This window comes from Delphinus delphis, chromosome 6 (genome assembly GCF_949987515.2).
Source record: "Delphinus delphis chromosome 6, mDelDel1.2, whole genome shotgun sequence".
Classification (NCBI taxonomy): Eukaryota; Metazoa; Chordata; class Mammalia; order Artiodactyla; family Delphinidae; genus Delphinus; species Delphinus delphis.
In genome coordinates, this window is record NC_082688.1 from 109,971,375 (window position 1) to 109,990,053 (window position 18,679).

The 18,679-nt window shown below is 38.3% G+C and overlaps 1 protein-coding gene across 2 annotated transcripts in view; it reads right to left on the reverse strand.

The window, feature by feature from the left end:
- GALNTL6 (polypeptide N-acetylgalactosaminyltransferase like 6) overlaps positions 1-18,679 on the reverse strand; it is a 1,143,433-nt gene that overhangs the window by 616,700 nt on the left and 508,054 nt on the right. For both annotated transcript variants that reach the window (XM_060013624.1, XM_060013625.1), the window contains one exon: positions 11,400-11,566. In XM_060013624.1, coding sequence (XP_059869607.1) covers positions 11,400-11,566 — 167 coding nt within the window. The remainder of the gene's footprint in view (positions 1-11,399; positions 11,567-18,679) is intronic.

The window sequence follows — 18,679 nt, forward strand, 5'->3', positions numbered from 1 at the left end:
TTCACCATACTGAATCATCAGAAGCTCTCAACCTACAGTGCCAAGGGATTTGAATTTACCATAAAATATTAACTAGTCTGTAGTAAAGACTAAGAAGCTTTCCCTAAAATTACCAAAATAGATAACCCTTTTGAATTCTGAAAGAGGCTAAAAACACATTTCAGAGATATTAAGTGGCCAGCATTCCTAAAACTTGAAACATATGGTTGACATGAGACATGCATTTGCGGAATTATTCTACACACTATCCTTAATCAACAGGTGTCAAAACATGAAACCACAGAGTACGTTCATTCCTTTCAATTACAAGGAGAGAGAGAGGAAGAAAATTAGGAAACGAGCTGAAGATACTGAATGCAAACTTCTATTCAGGGCTTGAAAGTAATTGCCTCTGGCCTGCAGAAGAGTTCAGTCTTTGATACCTGGATTTGAGCTGAATAATTACACATAGTAGATTTGCCTTTGGGACGACAGTCTGACATGAAGGAACTACATCTTAATCGAAAGTATCCATTGCTATTCTCTTTCAAGTTCTACCAACTAGTAATATCTTACAATTTTTACCAAGAGCAGTGCAATCATTGGCAGTTCTGAAATAGGTTATACAGTCAAGTGCGATAGTATTGTGATTTAAGTCCCCTCCTTTTCCTAAGTGGTGTCTACTTCGTGGCTCCCCTGTACTTGATGATTCAATTTTAGGAATCAATCCTCAGTTCCCTGATCCCTAGTAAGTGTCGCCTTATTAGACTTGGCAATAAAGCTGCTCATTTAGGAGGAGCAAGACATCTGCACCCTAGAAATTAGAAGAAGCGGCATTGGCTCCTTTGATTTTTTGACTAACTATACAGTTTTAACTATACTGTGTACTTTTGAAATGTGTCATATCTCTGCAGATGAATATGTAGTTCCCAGGATACCATTCGGCTAAAATTAAGGTAGTCATCATAAAGTGTACCTTATGTATTAGTACCACTTGCCAGTTATGAGAAAGTGTTCCTGCAGGAAGAGAGTATACACCTAAGAATACATCACTGATGCGCTTATAGCTTTTAGTATCTCCTATTAAGCTGACTGTCCGCTATGCAGAAGCTACAGATATTTAAATGAAGATCTGGTTTATACGTCCCTGAATCTTTGTCCATCGCAATGACTTCTCCTTTTGATTCATAAATCCTTTTGCAATGAGGGACCTATGGGAATTTATAAGACAACCATGTCGCCTATGGTCTTAGGTAAGTTGTCAGGACTGCCAAGCCATTTGGGTCTCTTCAGGGCTTCACACTGATGTATAGGGTAAAGGAAAACGCAAAGATTACGGCCAGCAAAAATATGTCCAGGGATTCCCAGGAGCTTATGGTACAACCAAGAGTCATCTTACTAGGGCATCTTGGGCTCAGTCCAGCTTCTATTTCCATGGAGATGCCTCCACTCGTGTATGTTTCACCTTTCACAGAGAAGCGTGACAAAGTGGTTTAGTAGGTGAGCACGCACGTAGGCTGCTTGGTGTCATGCGACCCGGGGTAACTCCAGATGATTCTAAGAGTGGTCTGGGAAAGCTATCTGCTGCACCTGGGAGCCAAGGGACAGCTTGGTCCATTCGGTCTCAGGAGATATTATATTACGGTCACTCCTGGGGGTGGGGAGGAAGTCCCAGGTCTAAGAGAATCTGAGCTTGGAAGTCATACCCGCCTGGGGATGATGTCTGACTGAAATGTAACAAACTTGTACTGACTCCTAGTGCTTCACGCCACTATGGGTATTACTATGAGCATTACTATTATCCAGAAGTGTTACTTAAAAAGCACTGATGCAATTACTTTAAAAATTTTGCAAAGATCAAAAACAAGTGCACTGAACTTTGGAACCTGAAATGTGCCTTTTTATAGATACAGACACTGTATTTATCTGACTCCCAGTCTTGGGAAGTTATTTCCTTCATCATCATTTCATGAAAATTATTCACGGTTAAAAGGTAAATTTTGTTAATTTCTCCAAGCACGTGGCAATCGTTTAGACCTTCAAGCACGAACTTATATGAAGCGGTCACGGATTTTCCTGCTATCTCCTCTCTATAGTGAGCGACGTGTTTTTCCTAACCTTTCAGTTTAGGGAGATTTTTTTTTTTTTGAAAGTGAAAAAAAATAGTGACATTGTGTCTTGTTGTTTCTGAAATCTAGGGTCACATCAATCCTTTCTAAGGTCTCCAGGCCTCAACTGGCAGAGCTGTGACTTGGATTCGAGACTCTAACATATAGGCTGTTAACTGCTCGCAGTATTTGTATCTGTTCCATGAGTCCATAATTTTATAACAGTACTATAAAATAAACAAATATCTTCTTTTCTTCATAGAGCCTTTATTTTCAAAGAAGCAGTGCTTAAACTGAGCAAAACTAGAGGAAAAAAAATGTAGCCAACCTGAAAAAAATCAATGGCTTAAATTTTACTTTAAACCCTAAGTGTATCTCCATTAGGTTGGAGGTGGCCTTAATTTATCCTGCAGAAACACGCAAAACTCAAAATGATAAGTGACGGAGCTTAAGTTTATTCAAGACGTAAAATTAAGCTTCCCTTGTCGCTGTCCCCCTACAATGTTGGGGTCAGTGTTTTCTGAGCTATGAGGCACCGACTAGTTTCCCAAGTGGTTTGTAAACATAAATATATTCCACTTAGTTTTAGTAGATAAGACAAAAAAATAAAAAATAAAGGGAAAATCAACGATGTGTATCTAATGAGTATCCCATGTTAGATATTTGCCCATTCACCCCCACCCCTTCACCCCCAGCCCAGCTGCTCTGTCCCAGAAAGACTCTCATTTTCTGGGGACATTTTACACAAGAGTGGCCCCGGCGATCTCAGAAGTGTCTTGGTTTCTGTGAAGTGAGGCTGCCTAAATCTGGAACAATATATCCGGAGTAAAGACAGACTCAGATGATCTACAAGAGGACAGCCTAAAATCCATTCACTTACCTCAATAAATTCTACTTTGAATCTGCCTGGGAAGCCACATGAAACATGTCTAACTATGTTTTATGCCCTATTTCATTACTTTGTGAGCCTTTCAGCATGTTAGAAACACTCTTCTCTCCAGGAGGAAAGCCCTGATTGGCCCCTTGCAGGGCTAAAAGGCCATTTGGACACTGAGATTTGTGTGCTCAAGTCATTACTTTGCTCATGAATTCTTCATTCTACTATGTGTGTGTACACAGTGAAATGATGGTTTCTATTACGACCCTGCACCTAAGGTGAGAAAATGGGTAATAAATTAGATTCAATTATCTAGAGTGTCTATGTAACTGTAGTACAGTTTTATCAAATTGAAGATAGTATCAGAATGGTTCTAGCTTCTCAGAATTAGATGTCTGAGAAAACTACAGAGGAGAGGAACCCTGAATGCCTAAGCAGAAAAACCATCCATTTGAGGTTAATCTAGCATTTATCTCAGCATATAAAGTTGACCTAGTGTGTGACCTAGGATGTCACCTCCCTGAGCCTCTATTTATTCATCTATAAAAGGGTACAAATGTGCCAGGTCACCTGCAATTTCCTTCATCTCAAAGATCTTACCAGTCTAATGCGGAATTGTTCCTCAGTTGACATAAAAGACAATTCTTATCAGGAGAATTTTGTTAAAATGTGTTTTATCAAGACAGATGTCCTTGATGTTTAAAACTTGTCGGCTTATCAAAAACCCTGACTGATGAGAGACTGATCATTTTCTAAGGAAGTGTTATAATTCCAGATAAAGGAGGAAATATTTGTGTTTTTTTTCATTGTGTCAATGCAGTGATTTTTTAAAAAAATTAAGAGCAGGTGGATCTTTAGGCGCCAAAAAAGGATTGTTTGAAATACAAAACATTTTATTATTAAAGCTCACCAGCTGCGGTTTGCTGACAAGAGAAATCCTCATACAACATCACCTTTTATTTCATCAGAGGAAGTCATCCCTACCCAAGATCTGAAGCCCCAGATCCACAAAATGGTTTCATATGAGTGACAATCCTACTCAAAACAGCTGTCTGCGAGGAAAATAAATGGGATTTAATCTGCCATAAAATGAACGGCACAGTTTATTTTTCTTGAGGAAGTCATGCCTTGTGACACTGGTGAGCTGTAACGGTTTTGCTTTGAAAAGAAGCATCCCCTTCCATGCCAAACCCATATGAATTCATCCATGTGGAGTTTTCATCCAGAAAAAGCAACTGGAAAGCCAGACTGGCTTACCCACCACCTGAGGATGGGAGCTGCCCTCCCCTATCTTTAAAAGGACTGATTTAAAACATGAGCCCTAAATAATTATTCAATTCAGGGAGAGGTTTTAAGATGGTCGGTTATTAAGGTTGAAATATATGAAATGATCAGCCAGCCATTAATGTTCTACAAAAAATGACAATTTCATATGCCTCAAGCTAATATTTAAAGAGAATAGAACTGTAAAATAGCAAAATGCTAGTTAAAAAAATGACAATTAGATGAGATTTATCATTTCTTCAAAATGAAAATATTTTTTAAAAACTTAAAAGCAACTAATAGACGAAATATAAATACTTACAACCCCTAAATTGACAAAATTTTCTGTGTGGGCATTTTTAAAGCCCTCACAGGAATTAACAGTATTTTAAATGTATCTCATTCATTCAAGTACACAAAATATTTTTTAAATGATAAAGAAAAAGAAAGCGGTAACAAAATTTTTCAACTGTGAAACATGCTTTAATATTATATATGATACCTAACTACAGCCCAACTAGACAACAGAACCTAAGTGTGCCTCTTCATTCTATTTTCCAAGATACGTATTTTTGTGTTCAAAATTCATCTAGAACTGGTCCATTCCAACACTCTAGTCTCAAATTCTACATTAGAACATTTTTAAAACAGTTTCTAAGACCACATAAAAATGTCTATTTGTGTGGAAGTTTCAGCACATGTATCTTTATTCAATCAAATATAAATTTTACTGAAATTGAACTGAAACAAATAAATTTCGTCAAATTTGATATATTAGGACTTTATTGAGAAGACAGAGGATATAATCCCCCAAATTCTGAACCTTCCAGTGCCAGTCTTATCGAGGCTAATTCCTAAAACAGTTCATCAAGAAAAACATATACCTTTATAGAATCTGAAGACCTTTTATCCTAATCTGCAAAAAAAGGATCTACTTAGAATAGGCTGTTTCTACCAGAATAAAGAAAGCGTTCCAGTGGTATTCATGAGGATCGTGACCCTCGCGACTGTGTGTAACGCTCAGGAACAATCCTGAAAACTGCAAGGATTAGTCACATTTGCTCTACAGAAGAAAAAGGAGAAAGCAAAATGCTGGTCTAACATTATGGCAAATATCAGGCTCAGCAAGGACACATAACTCGTTATTTTGTCAGATACGGTCCTTTGTTTACACAGACATTTACAACACGTGAGACTGGAGTTTTCGTTTAAAAGTAAGAGGGAGAGAAATCCCAGGAGTGCTTTGCCTTCCGAGACAGCTTCTATTCAAAGCATATGCTGCCACTGACGAGTAGGATTCATATTTTACAAACACATAAAGACATTTTTATGAGCTGATTTTGTGTTTTGGAACTTGCAGAATGTACGCTTCATAAATTGTCTTCCCTATTTTCCTCTGACTTTGAGAACATATAACTGTTCTACGTTCATATTTACGACTCTATGCCCTGGACTCCCTTCGGCGGCAGATGCAAAAATAATTGCGAAAACAGAACAGTTTTATTAAAACTGTACATTTCATCCTTATGCGGCATGATATGCAAATTTATCAACAGAAATCAATCAGCTTTCTTTCACTTCTGTAGCAGGTGATGATAAATTTCTAAAAGTTGAATTTTATAATATTTTCTCAGCTCCTGTTACTTATTAGTATTTACTATTGTATTTTGATTTTAAAATGCAATTATCCTTACAACTTGAAATCTGAATAATAAATCTAAGCAATTCCAAGATTCACTTAGAGTGACCGGCGCTCAATAAATCTGAGACATAAAAATGGCTTGTCTTACGGTCTAGTGGCCTGACGGAAAACCAGCACAAAGGCATTTCCGTTGACTGTCCCCTCTGAATCTTTATATGCACTTTAGTGTTAGTATTTTATCATTTAAGATAGAAATGCACTACCATTCTTCATCTATTTTACAACCTTTTCACACCAATGATACCTTCCAGCTTTGAACAGTTGTAAAACTTGTGCCAACTGATTTGTCTGGTTATGGAAACTTTCCTTAATGGTATACTTGGAGACTATCTGAGTAAAGTGGAACCTGGAATTCAAGACTCATCATTACCACCTGTGAAATGACTTAAAATAGTCTCAGTATTTTAAAGATTTATAAACAATTTATCTATGTGAAGAGTCTAAGATTTTGATGGTAATATGGACCTTTAAAGAAATTGTGTGTGTGTCTGTATACACATACGTGTGATTTCTGAATTTGGCACGAAAATTATTAAACGATTTCAAAGCAAATTAGATCTACAAAATATTGGAAGGCACATTTGTATAACAAAGAAGGAAAATTGGCGAAGGAGGAGTAACAGCAGTAACCTGAAATTCAACATAAAATGCTACAAAATGAGTTCATGAGAAGGCATAGTAAATGTCTATAAACTTGTGAAAATGCCAACATTTATCAAAGAAATGTTATCACAAATGTCACATAAAATAATGTAGAGGTAACACTATCGAATTCCCATCCCAAATTTCCCCTTGCAGATTTATAAATCCAATATCAATTAAATGCTAAATAATAAGAGTAGAAAAATGTACGTCAAAATAATATGGATAAGACACAGGAGATTTTTGAAATTAAGCTATTTATGCATTTATCTTACTCACTGAAGCTCCAACCCCAATTCTGAGACACATGACAATTATTCTGAAACCCTGATTTGCATAAAAATGACACATAGGTTTTGTTGAAGTGAAGATTCTGATATATCTGGATGGAGCCTGACAGTCTGCATGACTGGTAAGCCTCAACGTGATGCTGACGTTGCTGATCTATGGACCACACTTTGAGTAGCGAGGACCTATGCTCCCTGAGGAAGAGTAAACTAGATTTCTTTAAAGTGGCTGATTTTGCTAGATCGGAAGGATAGTTTTAAGTTTGTGATTTTCCCTCTAACTAGAACATGGAAAATAACAGGTCTTTGTGAAACTCTAACACTCAGCTCCCTACTTTCCCTGTCCAGGAAGTTTGAAACAAGCAGGGGCGAGAGTGAGTTAGTGTGCATGCGTGTGTACATACACATCCAGGGCACAATAGTGCCCTCACACCTGCATTAAGGGAAGTGTATCAGCAACTCTCCTGTGAGTTCCCTCGGTTTAAACTTGAATTCCTCTAAGCACACAAACTTTAGAGAACTGTCAGGTTCAAATCTGCCCTGTCTCTGAGGCTAAGCCCCAGCTTAGTTCACACATTTCAACATTTTCCGTGTGGATGCCGTGAAGGTTGCCTGGAATTTGGAGATAAGCCCAGGATTAGTCCTGCTTTAAAGTCATCATGAAGTCTTGTTAGAAGCCTCAAGTTAAGTTGTTAAATGTATTTCTGAGAGCTTACTGAAAAATATATATATATATTCACTAACTTTGGTAAGCGTCAGATAGCAAAAACATGGCGTTGGTTTTGAAATTTTACCTGTAGGCCTGTACCTTCCTGTTCTTATAGACAGTAGGCTTACGTTCTGAGGCTAAAACAACACTCTGTTTACCAAGCTCATTTCAGGAAGAATATCTAAACTGAGAAGTGCTGGGATGTTCATTTTTTAAAAGCATTTTGATAACTGGGTCAACTGGGTAAATTCAAGCTGATTTTTAGAAAGCACTTTGCACTGATTTTATAATTCGAAAATACTTTAGTATTTTTTTCTCTATTGCTATGAAACCAATTGTGCAGAATTCACCAATCATAGAATGATTACATTTTTTGGAACTATGAATTCCAAGCGATATTACACTTGTGCTATTAACATGGCTAACATGTTGGCTTTCCTTTTCTTTTTTTTTTCATGTGTAGCTATTCTACTGACCTGAAAGACATAAAATATAAAGCAGTAATGTTTGATTAAATCTTGTCAAAATTTTATTGCCTTTAGCCAAAGGACATTAGAGAATATTCAAAAGAGCTAAGGTGTTAAAATGCATACTGAACAGACTTGGGACTAGAATATATTTCTGAAAATAAATATGAAGTGTAACATTTCAGAAATAATTTCCTGAAGGAGGCCAAAAAAATCCCCTATATTTTCTTGTACTTTAAAATTTGTCTAGCCTACTTAACTTGATTTTTAAAGAAGCGGTGGAAAATACTCCGATTTCTGGGTTGTCCAAAAGTAAAAAAAATAAAGCATAAAGTATAATAGCTTTTAACAGCATGGCTATGCATCATATCTGACTAAAAAGCAGAGAAAACTTCTTTGTCTTAGAGGCCCTGTAAACAAGAAATGCCTGGAAATACCTTCCTTCTCTTACAATAGTAAAAACAATCCTGAAAGGAATTTTTGATAAACATTAAGGTCACTGACATAATTTAGGGAGGTGACATGTTCTATTTACCCTCCTTTTGTTGAAACTCTAAAATTTCATTTTTCTTCAGTACCCGTATAAACTACCTGCTTAGTAGTAAAACTGGAGATTTAAAAAAAAAAATGTTAAGGCAGTCCTAATTTTTCCAACATGTTATAAATGACCACAATTCGTCTTCATATGCCTTCTATGAAGGCATGACGTCTAAATAACTTCTGTTGCAACTGGGGTTGTGGGGGCGAGGTGGTAGGTGATAGGTAGATGGGTAGATGATGGATGGATGGATGGACACATAGACAGAGGACTGACTGATTCAATTTTGTGAATAAGATTTCATTAAATTGAGAGGATCTCCTCACAAAAGTATGTAGAATATTGATGTTGTGTTTCCGGACAGTATTTGGGGAGGAGTGGTCAGAAGTTGAGAGCAGTTGCTCTCCTGTGGAGCACAGTTCCTTCAGCCATCAAAGTAGGTCTTCATCACAACCTCCCGGGAGGAGGTACTTAGATAACTAATGAGTTACTTATCCCCATTTTGATAAGGAATTTGAGACACTGCGAGGTTAATTTACCCAAAGTCATACAGTTCATAGTTGGTATCAGGATTCTAACCTGTGTTTACCATGTTGATGTTCTAGATTTCTCACAATTCAGAAAGCAGGAGTGATGCTTTTAGGTTCACCTAAACCCTAATATTTTATCAGAAGAGATTCTGTAATCTGAAACAAAAATTTGAAAGAAGGGCTTCTCTTATTCCATGCACCTTTAGAATTATGGTGTATTCTAAAAGATTTGTGGAAGTATTTTTATCACATGTGTTTCAACGTTTAGTCTTACACTGTCGTCAGGCTAGTAAAATGACAAGCAATATTCAAAAAGCTTTCCCGTTTGAAAGTTTAATGATCGTCAAATACGACTTTCAACTTGATAGTTCACAGGAATAGAGTAACTAAAGGACAGATTTACGAAAGCATTAAAATAATGATTATCCTTAAAAATGTCCCGCAGGAAAGTCAAAATCACCATTACTCTCCCAACCAATCCTTTTTGTGTTGCTTCATGTCACTAACAGCAATGACATGGACCATGCAGAACACACTTCCTTCCTGGGTAACATTCTAAGCAGAAGGGACAGTCTATCAAAGTCGCTACAGAAGGGACAGTCTATCAAAGTCACTACTATACAGAGATGACAATGATTTAAACTCAAGACAAAAGGAGATGCCACTATTTTCTCCCTCTTTAAAGACTTTCAGCTGAAAAATACCTTTAGAAATATCCAGCAGAAACTCTACAAACCACAGTGTACTGCTACCAAGTGTCTCCTACTTTATTACCCCCAGGTCAAAATTCTGCTGTAGGAAATAGTTTACCAAGACAAAGTTAATTATGTAGAAAATTGTCCACAGATACACTGTCTTATTTCTCTTGGTACCAGTCAATCAAAAAATGCCATTTATTTGGTGATGTGTGGCCCCAGATCTTTATCCCCTTTTTCATTCTTTTATTTAAAAGCACAGTTTTAACTTTAACACATGAAATGCCTATTTTTAGCCTGAGGTGGTAATGACTGCTTTGAAATAAGTAGCCTCAATTAGAATAAAAAAGAAATCAATGTGTTATTTAATTTAGGTACTTATTAGATACTGATTTAGATACTTATTGAACACACAACTATAGAAGCAATGCAAGGCAAAAACTACTTTGAAATCAACCTAAATTACCAAGTTCGTAGTTTACTATTTTAATAGAACAACAGACAACCTTCTTTTTTGGCCTACGAACTTCAACACATATGAATTACCGGCAAACCCTGAATCAGTTTTTGAAGCGAATCATTGCAGACAAAAATGCTAAAGGAAACTCAAAACTAACACACCAAGCAGTTTTACTTCTACAGAATTTTTCAGTACTACGAAGAAAATGTTTCTGTTGCAAATGAAATTTCCAAAACCTCAATTAATCCATAGGATCTCAAGACGCATGTCCTCGAAGGCATAAGAATAACACGCAAACTCGTTTCCTGCCGCTCTTTCTTACACACATACAGTGCAGTTAAACAGAGCTCCTTCATGCAAGGAAACAGAAGGTAGATGAATATCTTTAGAAGAGGTTTCCGCCTCTCCACTCACACCAGCCAAGAAGAATTTTACTTTCCCCTATTTAGAGTGAATATGATTTATCAAGTCCTAATCTCAAGAAACTATCTATAATCTTATTCCCCTGACTTATAAACCAAACTGTGTTCATGAGAATAGTAAAAAATAAAAAAAAGAGTAGAACTGTGTCAAATTTTCTGATACACCGCATTCCAGGCCTTTCTGCTGTTATTATTGTTCAGATATGATAAAATAGCTAAAATTGCCAAGTAAAAATACTTATTTGTGTTACTTATAATTTCCAGTATTTATGAAGTAACACAAGCACAGCCTGGAGAATGTATCACACTGGTAAACAACAGAGCAGATCCTTTTCAGAAAGGGGAACAGATTTTCTGGTTCTACTGGAATATTTCACCATTCATTTGTACTTACCGTAACATATTTTACAATGTTTGTCCTGAAGCTGCAGGTAGAATTTGAGGCATTCTGCCAATACCTCTCTAATTTACAACAGAAATGTAATACAAATTTCTTATAGGTCCCCAAATGATGCCCATAACTTTTTGTTCAATTCCTTTCGCATTTTGGTCAACATTTTATGAAATCACAGCATCACAACATAGACAAAACTTTATCATCTCCTTTCAGATAGAATTAGAAAGAAACCATCACAATGATCATCTGCTTTATTTTAAAAGCCAGTAATGATTACGTAGGTGGTAAGAGAATCACATAAAATATTATTAATGACATCTTACCTCTATCACTGAAGTCATCGACCAGAATGATTTCTGCAATCAGACTTTCTGGGGTTCGGTTGATGATGCTGTGGATGGTCCGGAGGAGTGAAGTCCAGCCTTCGTTATGGAATGGGATAATGATGCTGGTGTTTGGTAGCCTTTCCAGGTACATCTTGTGCTTACAGCTGGAGATGACAGAGGAAGGAAAGGCTATATCAGATACAAGACTGTAATATGTCTTATACTGCCATTGACTCATTGTGTTATCAGACAACTGTGAAAATTAGACTTTGCCTAGTACTTGCCCAACCAAAGCTTCTACATCATCATACTTACTCTACCCATTCCTGGAATTCATTAATGATCTCCTTTCACACTCACTCTTAATGACATAATTATTTATCCTCTGTTATACCAATGGCTCAAAAACAAGGTAAGAAGTACACTTGTGCTTCCTGAAATGTTGTGCTCTTGTTAATATGTTCTTTAATAGTAATAAGGATAAATTATACGTATTAACATCATTTCCACTGAGCACACAGCTAATGTTAAACTTTCCGGGAAAGTTTGGAAATTTAACTTCTGTAATATTTATGCCCAATTAATCAGTTTTGGTTGTGGTCTGTTTCCACAGCTGGGCAGTATTTAAGGCTCTAGGGGAGAAAAGAGTCTTAAAGTGAAATAAATGAAGATTTAACCTTAAATAGTCACACACTGATGTAACTGCATGGTAAGATTACATTAAGATCCAAATCATGACACTATCACATTCCTAATGAAAACTATACAGAGAAATCTCATGTTGCTGTTTTCACTGTCAAACAATCTGAGATGCCAAATAGGAAGTAGGTTTTAAATTTTGGCATAGTTTAAAGCAATTTAGTATACGTCATGGCTATTCTTTCAATATTCGTGATTTATTTAAGTAATTTATAAGCCACATCAGGGCAGAAAGCTGGTCTCAAATCTGATTTAATTCTTAGTTCAGCACTGGTCATAGTTGCCCAAGCTTCATTAAAGACAATGAATTAATTTAAGTTTGTGAAATCTTTAAGTTATTTCAAAAATAAAATAGGATAAAATTTCAATCAATTACCAAATTTAGTGATTTTTCTGGTATGGATAACATGAAAACAAACAAAAAGAGAGTGGAAATCTGGAAAGAAATGCAGTTTCTGTTTAAATACAGGAACATCTATTATATCATCTTTTGCCAAGACACTGGCTACTGTCTAGTCCAGATATTATAGTGTGAATTTGAAGTATGCATAGATTCTACCAAGATGTATAGACATGTACCAGCATATTCAAAACATTACTTAAAATATGGTTTTTTAGTCAGTTATCTCAACACTTCATTCTACTATGATCTCAACAGGATATCTTAAATATCACTGTGGATGTAAAACAAAGAGATCTTGCCTTGCAGCTTCAGATAATAGAATATAATGTAATTAAAGCAAAAAAATTTAACTATCCTGGAAGGTAAAATAAAATGAAATAATTTAGACAAATAATTTAAATATAAAATATAGGCATTTCTTTTTTATCTTGTCCTTTTATTATCAATTATTTAATCGAAATTTTAAAATCTGTAACAATATTTATCAAACAAGAGATTTAGAGGTTTTCAAGTACAATGAAAAGCACTGGAAAAGACCATCAAAAGGATACCATGAAATGGACATGAAAATACTAGAAAAAAACATGAACTTCCTTGTAGGATAACATAAAATAATTTAAAAAAGCAATATATGAAACAGATCTGTCAGTGATTTCCAAGAGAGTGTAGTGAGACGGATGCTTTCACATCTGATGCGCAAATGTGGAAAAGAGTTGCTAAATTAATTCAGCACATCTCATCATAATTAAGTAGAGCCATCCATCCTTCTCAACAAAGACAAGAGCCCAAGACAAATGTGCTCTCCTGTATCAATACTCAGGATACTACAAAACACCATACCTAACAATGCTCTGGGAATGTAACTGATATCCCCAAGAAGGCAAATTAGTTTTTAAACATTAAGAGGAGACGCTGTACATATCGCTTGCTTATTAATGAAATAGGAATTGCATTCAGAGTAATACATGATAAGCAGTCAATAGGCTCAGGGCTTTAAAGAGATGTTTAACAGCTATCTACAATCCATTCAGAAAAAAAGGCAGACATAAGAGAATGCAAGACTAATCGTGTGCAAAAAGGGCTTTCCCTCATAAAAATGTTTTCGGTAATTTCTATGTAAGCTCAAATTATTACCACACAGGGGAGGTGAAAATATCCTTCTATTCATTCATGCTCTCAAGTCCCAATGATCTGCTGAGGGTTTTCTCTAAGCCAGGAAGCAAAGTGGAGATAAAAGAATGAAAAAACCCTACTCTCCAACTTTAAGATGTTTACAGTACAATAGGAGACACAGAAGAGTAAAGAGAAAGTTAAAACTTTAAAGGGGAATCAATACGTAGAAGTGTAACAGGGTGCCACACAAGCATCTGAGAGAGGCCCCTGAAGCAATTCGCAAAGTGCTACAGAAATGCAAGTGAGAGTTAAAAGTGGCCTGCAAAAGACCAGTTCGAGATATATTTAGGAAAAGAACTGATATGACTTAGTCACTTTCTGGGAGAAACAGTTAAGGAGGACTCTCACGTGTTGGACATAGGAAACTGATTTATGAAATACAGACCTACATCAGAGCACTGTGTGTAAGGGGCATTTGAGGGTTGCAAGGCTTGAGGGTAAACATGAGTTCAGTTTTGACCACATTAACTTTGAGGTGTCAAAATGATATCTAGTTGAACATGAAACCAGCTCTTTTGCTCCTTTTCTGTTTGTCCATTTCTGTTCCCCTCTAACCCTGAAAGAATCTAATTATAGGAATGAGATCAGTAAGCAAATGAAACCAACTCCTGACTTATGCTCTCCTGAATGCACACCATGCCCTGTCTAACCTGGTGATTCTTTTCCTAGATAAAAAGAAGAATGAGGAATGGAGTAGTTAAGAGAATCACGGGCTCTCTGCCTCTAACAATCCCCTTAGCCATCCTGCTGGCAGATCACTCGGACAAGATGCCATCTGAAGAGAGAGTCAGCCAGTCTGCACGCAATGGAGATGCAGAACCCAACCTCCTGCCTTGATGATTCCCTGAGATTCTTCCCCCTTTTCTCCTGTAAAAACTGTCATGGCTGAGCAGAATCTTCAGAGCTGGTCTCTGGACACAAGTCCACCTTCTCCCCAGATTGCCGGCTTTTCTGATTAAAGCACCTTTCCCCTCTACTGACACTTGCCTCTCGAATGATTGGCTTTTGAGCAGCGAGCAGCTGAACCTGAGTTCGGTAACAGAGCAATCGTATATATGATATACACATCTATCTGTCTATGTATGTCCCTATGTGTGCATATCTATCTATCTATCTATCTATCTATCTATCTATCTATCTATCCATCTATCTAGGTGCATATGTGTATTGCTCAGAAAAAGATCTGATTTACAGGAGGCACAGTGATAGGCTCTAGCACTGATGCCAGGGCACTGCCACTGTCTCCATAGCATCAGCATCCCGAGACTTGCCAAGAGGATCCTCCGATAAGTACCAGCAGACAGCCAACTGAATGCACTCTCTCATCTCTGAAAAAGGTCAGATCAAAAGTTCTGGGGCAAATGGATGTCCCTAGCTTCAAGATGGCGGAGGAGTGAGACATGGAGATCACCCTCCACTCGACAAATACATCAGAAATACATCTACATGTGGAACAACTCCTACAGAACACCTACTGAACGCTGGCAGAAGACCTCAGATCTCCCAAAAGGCAAGAAACTCCCCACGTACCTGGGTAGGGCAAAAGACAAAAGAATAAACAGAGACAAAAGAATAGGGACGGGACCTGCACCTCGGGAAGGGAGCTGTGAAGGAGGAAAGGTTTCCACACACTAGAAGCCCCTTCACTGGAGGAGACTGCGGGTGCAGAGGGGGAAGCTTCAGAGCCACGGAGGAGAGCACAGCAACAGGGGTGCGGAGGGAAAAGCGGAGAGATTCCTGCACAGAGGATCGGTGCCGACTGGCACTCACTGGCCCGTGAGGCTTGTCTGCTCCCCCGCCGGGGCGGGCAGGGCTGGGAGTTGAGGCTCCGGCTTCAGAGGTCAGATGCCAGGGAGAGGACTGGGGTTGGCGGCGTGAACACAGCCTGAAGGGGGCTAGTGCACCACAGCTGGCTGGGAGTGGGGGAGACCGGGAAAAAGTCTGGACCTGCCTAACAGGCAAGAGAACATTGTTTTGGGGTGCGCGAGGAGAGGGGATTCAGAGCGCTGCTTAAAGGAGCTCCAGAGACGGGCGCGAGCCGCGGCTAACAGCGTGGACACCAGAGACGGGCATGAGACGCTAAGGCTGCTGCTGCCGCCACCAAGAAGCCTGTGTGCGAGCACAGGTCACTCTCCACACCTCCCCTCCCATGAGCCTGTGCAGCCCACCACTGCCAGGGTCCCGGGATGCAGGGACAACTTCCCTGGGAGAACACACGGCGCGCCTCAGGCTGGTGCAACGTCACGCCGGCCTCTGCTGCAGCAGGCCCCCCTCGCACGCCGTGCCCCTCCCTCTCCCCGGCCTGAGTGAGCCAGAGACCCCGAAGCAGCTTCTCATTTAACCCTGTCCTGTCTGAGCGAAGAACAGACGCCCTCAGGCGACCTACATGCAGAGGCGGGTCCAAACCCAAAGCTGAATCCCAGGAGCTGTGCGAACAAAGAAGAGAAAGGGAAATCTCTCCCAGCAGCTTCAGGAGCAGCGGATTAAATCTCCACGATCAACTTCATGTACCTGCATGTCTGGAATACCTGCATAGACAACGAAGCATCCCAAACTTCAGGCGGTGGACTTAGTGTGATTTTGTCTGTACAGCTTTGCTCTTACCATTTGTCCTTGGGTTCTGTCTGTCCACTTTTTTTTATTTTTTAGTATTGATTTTTAGTGCTTGTTACATTTGTAGATCTGTTTTGTCAGTTTGGTTGCTCTCTTCTTTCTCTCTTTTCTTAATTGCTTTTCAATTTTTTCTTTATTTTTAATTATTTTGTACTTTAATAACTTTACTTTACTTAACTTTTTTCTTTCTCACTTGCTTTTTTTCTCCCTTTTCTTCTGAGCTGTAAGGCTGAAAGGGTCTTGGTGCTCCGGCCGGGTGTCAGACCTGTGCCTCTGAGGTGGGAGAGCCGAGATCGGGACATTGGTCCAACAGAGACCTCCTGGCTCCATGTAATATCAAACAGCAAAAGCTCTACCAGAGATGTCCATTTCAATACTAACACCCAGCTCCACTCAACAACCAGCAAGCTCCAGTGCTGGACACCCTATGCCAAACAACTAGCAAGACAGGAACACAACTCCACCCATTCGCGGAGAGCCCGCCTAAAATCATAATAAGGTCACAGACACCCCAAAGCACACCACCGGACACAGTCCTGCCCACCAGAAAGACAGGATGCAGCCTCATCTACCAGAACAAAGGAACCAGTCCCATCCACCAGGAAGCCTACACAACCCACTGAACAAACCTTAGTAACTGGGAGCAGACAGCAAAAACAAAAGGAACTATGAACCTGCAGCCTGTGAAAAGGAGAACCCAAACACAGTAAGTTAAGCAAAATGAGAAGACAGAGAAACACACAGCAGATGAAGGAGCAAGGTAAAAACCCTCCAGACCAAACAAAGAGGAAATAGGCAGTCTACCTGAAAAAGAAGGCAGAGTAATGATAGTAAAGATGATCCCGAATCTTGGAACTAGAATGGAGAAAATACAAGAACGTTTAACAAGGGCCTAGAAGAACTAAAGAGCAAATAAACAATGATGAACAACATAATAAATGAAATTAAAATTTCTCTAGAAGGAATCAATAGCAGAATCATTGAGGTAGAAGAACGGATAAGTGACCTGGAAGACAAAATAGTGGAAATAACTACTGCAGAGCAGAATACAGAAAAAAGAATGAAAAGAACTGAGGACAATCTCAGAGAATTCTGGGATAACATTAACCACACCAACATTCAAATTATAGGGGTGCCAGAAGAAGAAGAGAAAAAGAAAGAGACTGAGAAAATATTTGAAGAGATTATAGTTGAAAACTTCCTTAATGTGGGAAACGAAATAGTCAATCAACTCCAGGAAGTGCACAAAGTCCCATACAGGATAAATCCAAGGAGAAACACACCAAGACACATATAAATGAAACTATCAAAAATTAAATATAAAGAAAAAATATTAAAAGCAGAAAGGGAAAAAAACACAAATAATATACAAGGGAAACCCCATAAGGTTAACAGCAGATCTTTCAGCAGAAACTCTGCAAGCCAGAAGGGAGTGGCAGGACATATTTAAAGTGATAAAAGGGAAAAACCTACAAACAAGATTACTCTATGCAGCAAGGATCTCATTCAGGTTCAACGGAGAAATTAAAATATTTACAGACAAGCAAAAGCTAAGAGAATTCAGCACCACCAAACCAGCTTTACATCAAATGCTAAAGGAGCTTCTCTAGGCAGGAAACACAAGACAAGGAAAAGACCTACAATAATAAACCCAAAACAATTAAGAAAATGGTAATGGGAACATACATATCGATAACTACCTTAAATGTAAATGGATTAAATGCTCCAACCAAAAGACAGAGACTGGCTGAATGGATACAAAAACAAGACCTGTATATATGCTGTCTACAAGAGACCCACTTCAGACCTAGGGACACATACAGACTGAGGGTGAGGGGATGGGAAAAGACATTCCATGCAAATGGAAATCAAAAGAAAGCTGGAGTAGCAAGTCTCATATCAGACAAAATAGACTTTGAAGAATGTTACAAGAGATAAAGAAGGACACTACATAATGATCAATGGATCAATCCAAGAAGAAGATATAACAATTGTAAATATTTATGCACCCAACATAGGAGCACCTCAATACATAAGTCAAATGCTAACAGCCATAAAAGGGGAAATCGACAGGAACACAATCATAGTAGGGGACTTGAACACCCCACTTTCACCAATGGACAGATCTTCCAAAATGAAAATAAATAAGGAAACATAAGCTTTAAATGACACATTAAACAAGATGGACTCAATTGATATTTATAGGACATTCGATCCAAAAACAACAGAATACATTTCTTCTCAACTGCTCATGGAACATTCTCCAGGATAGATCATATCTTGGGTCACAAATCAAGCTTTGATAAATTTAAGAAAACTGAAATTGTATCAAGTATCTTTTCCGACCACAACACTATGAGACTAGATATCAGTTACAGGAAAAAATCTG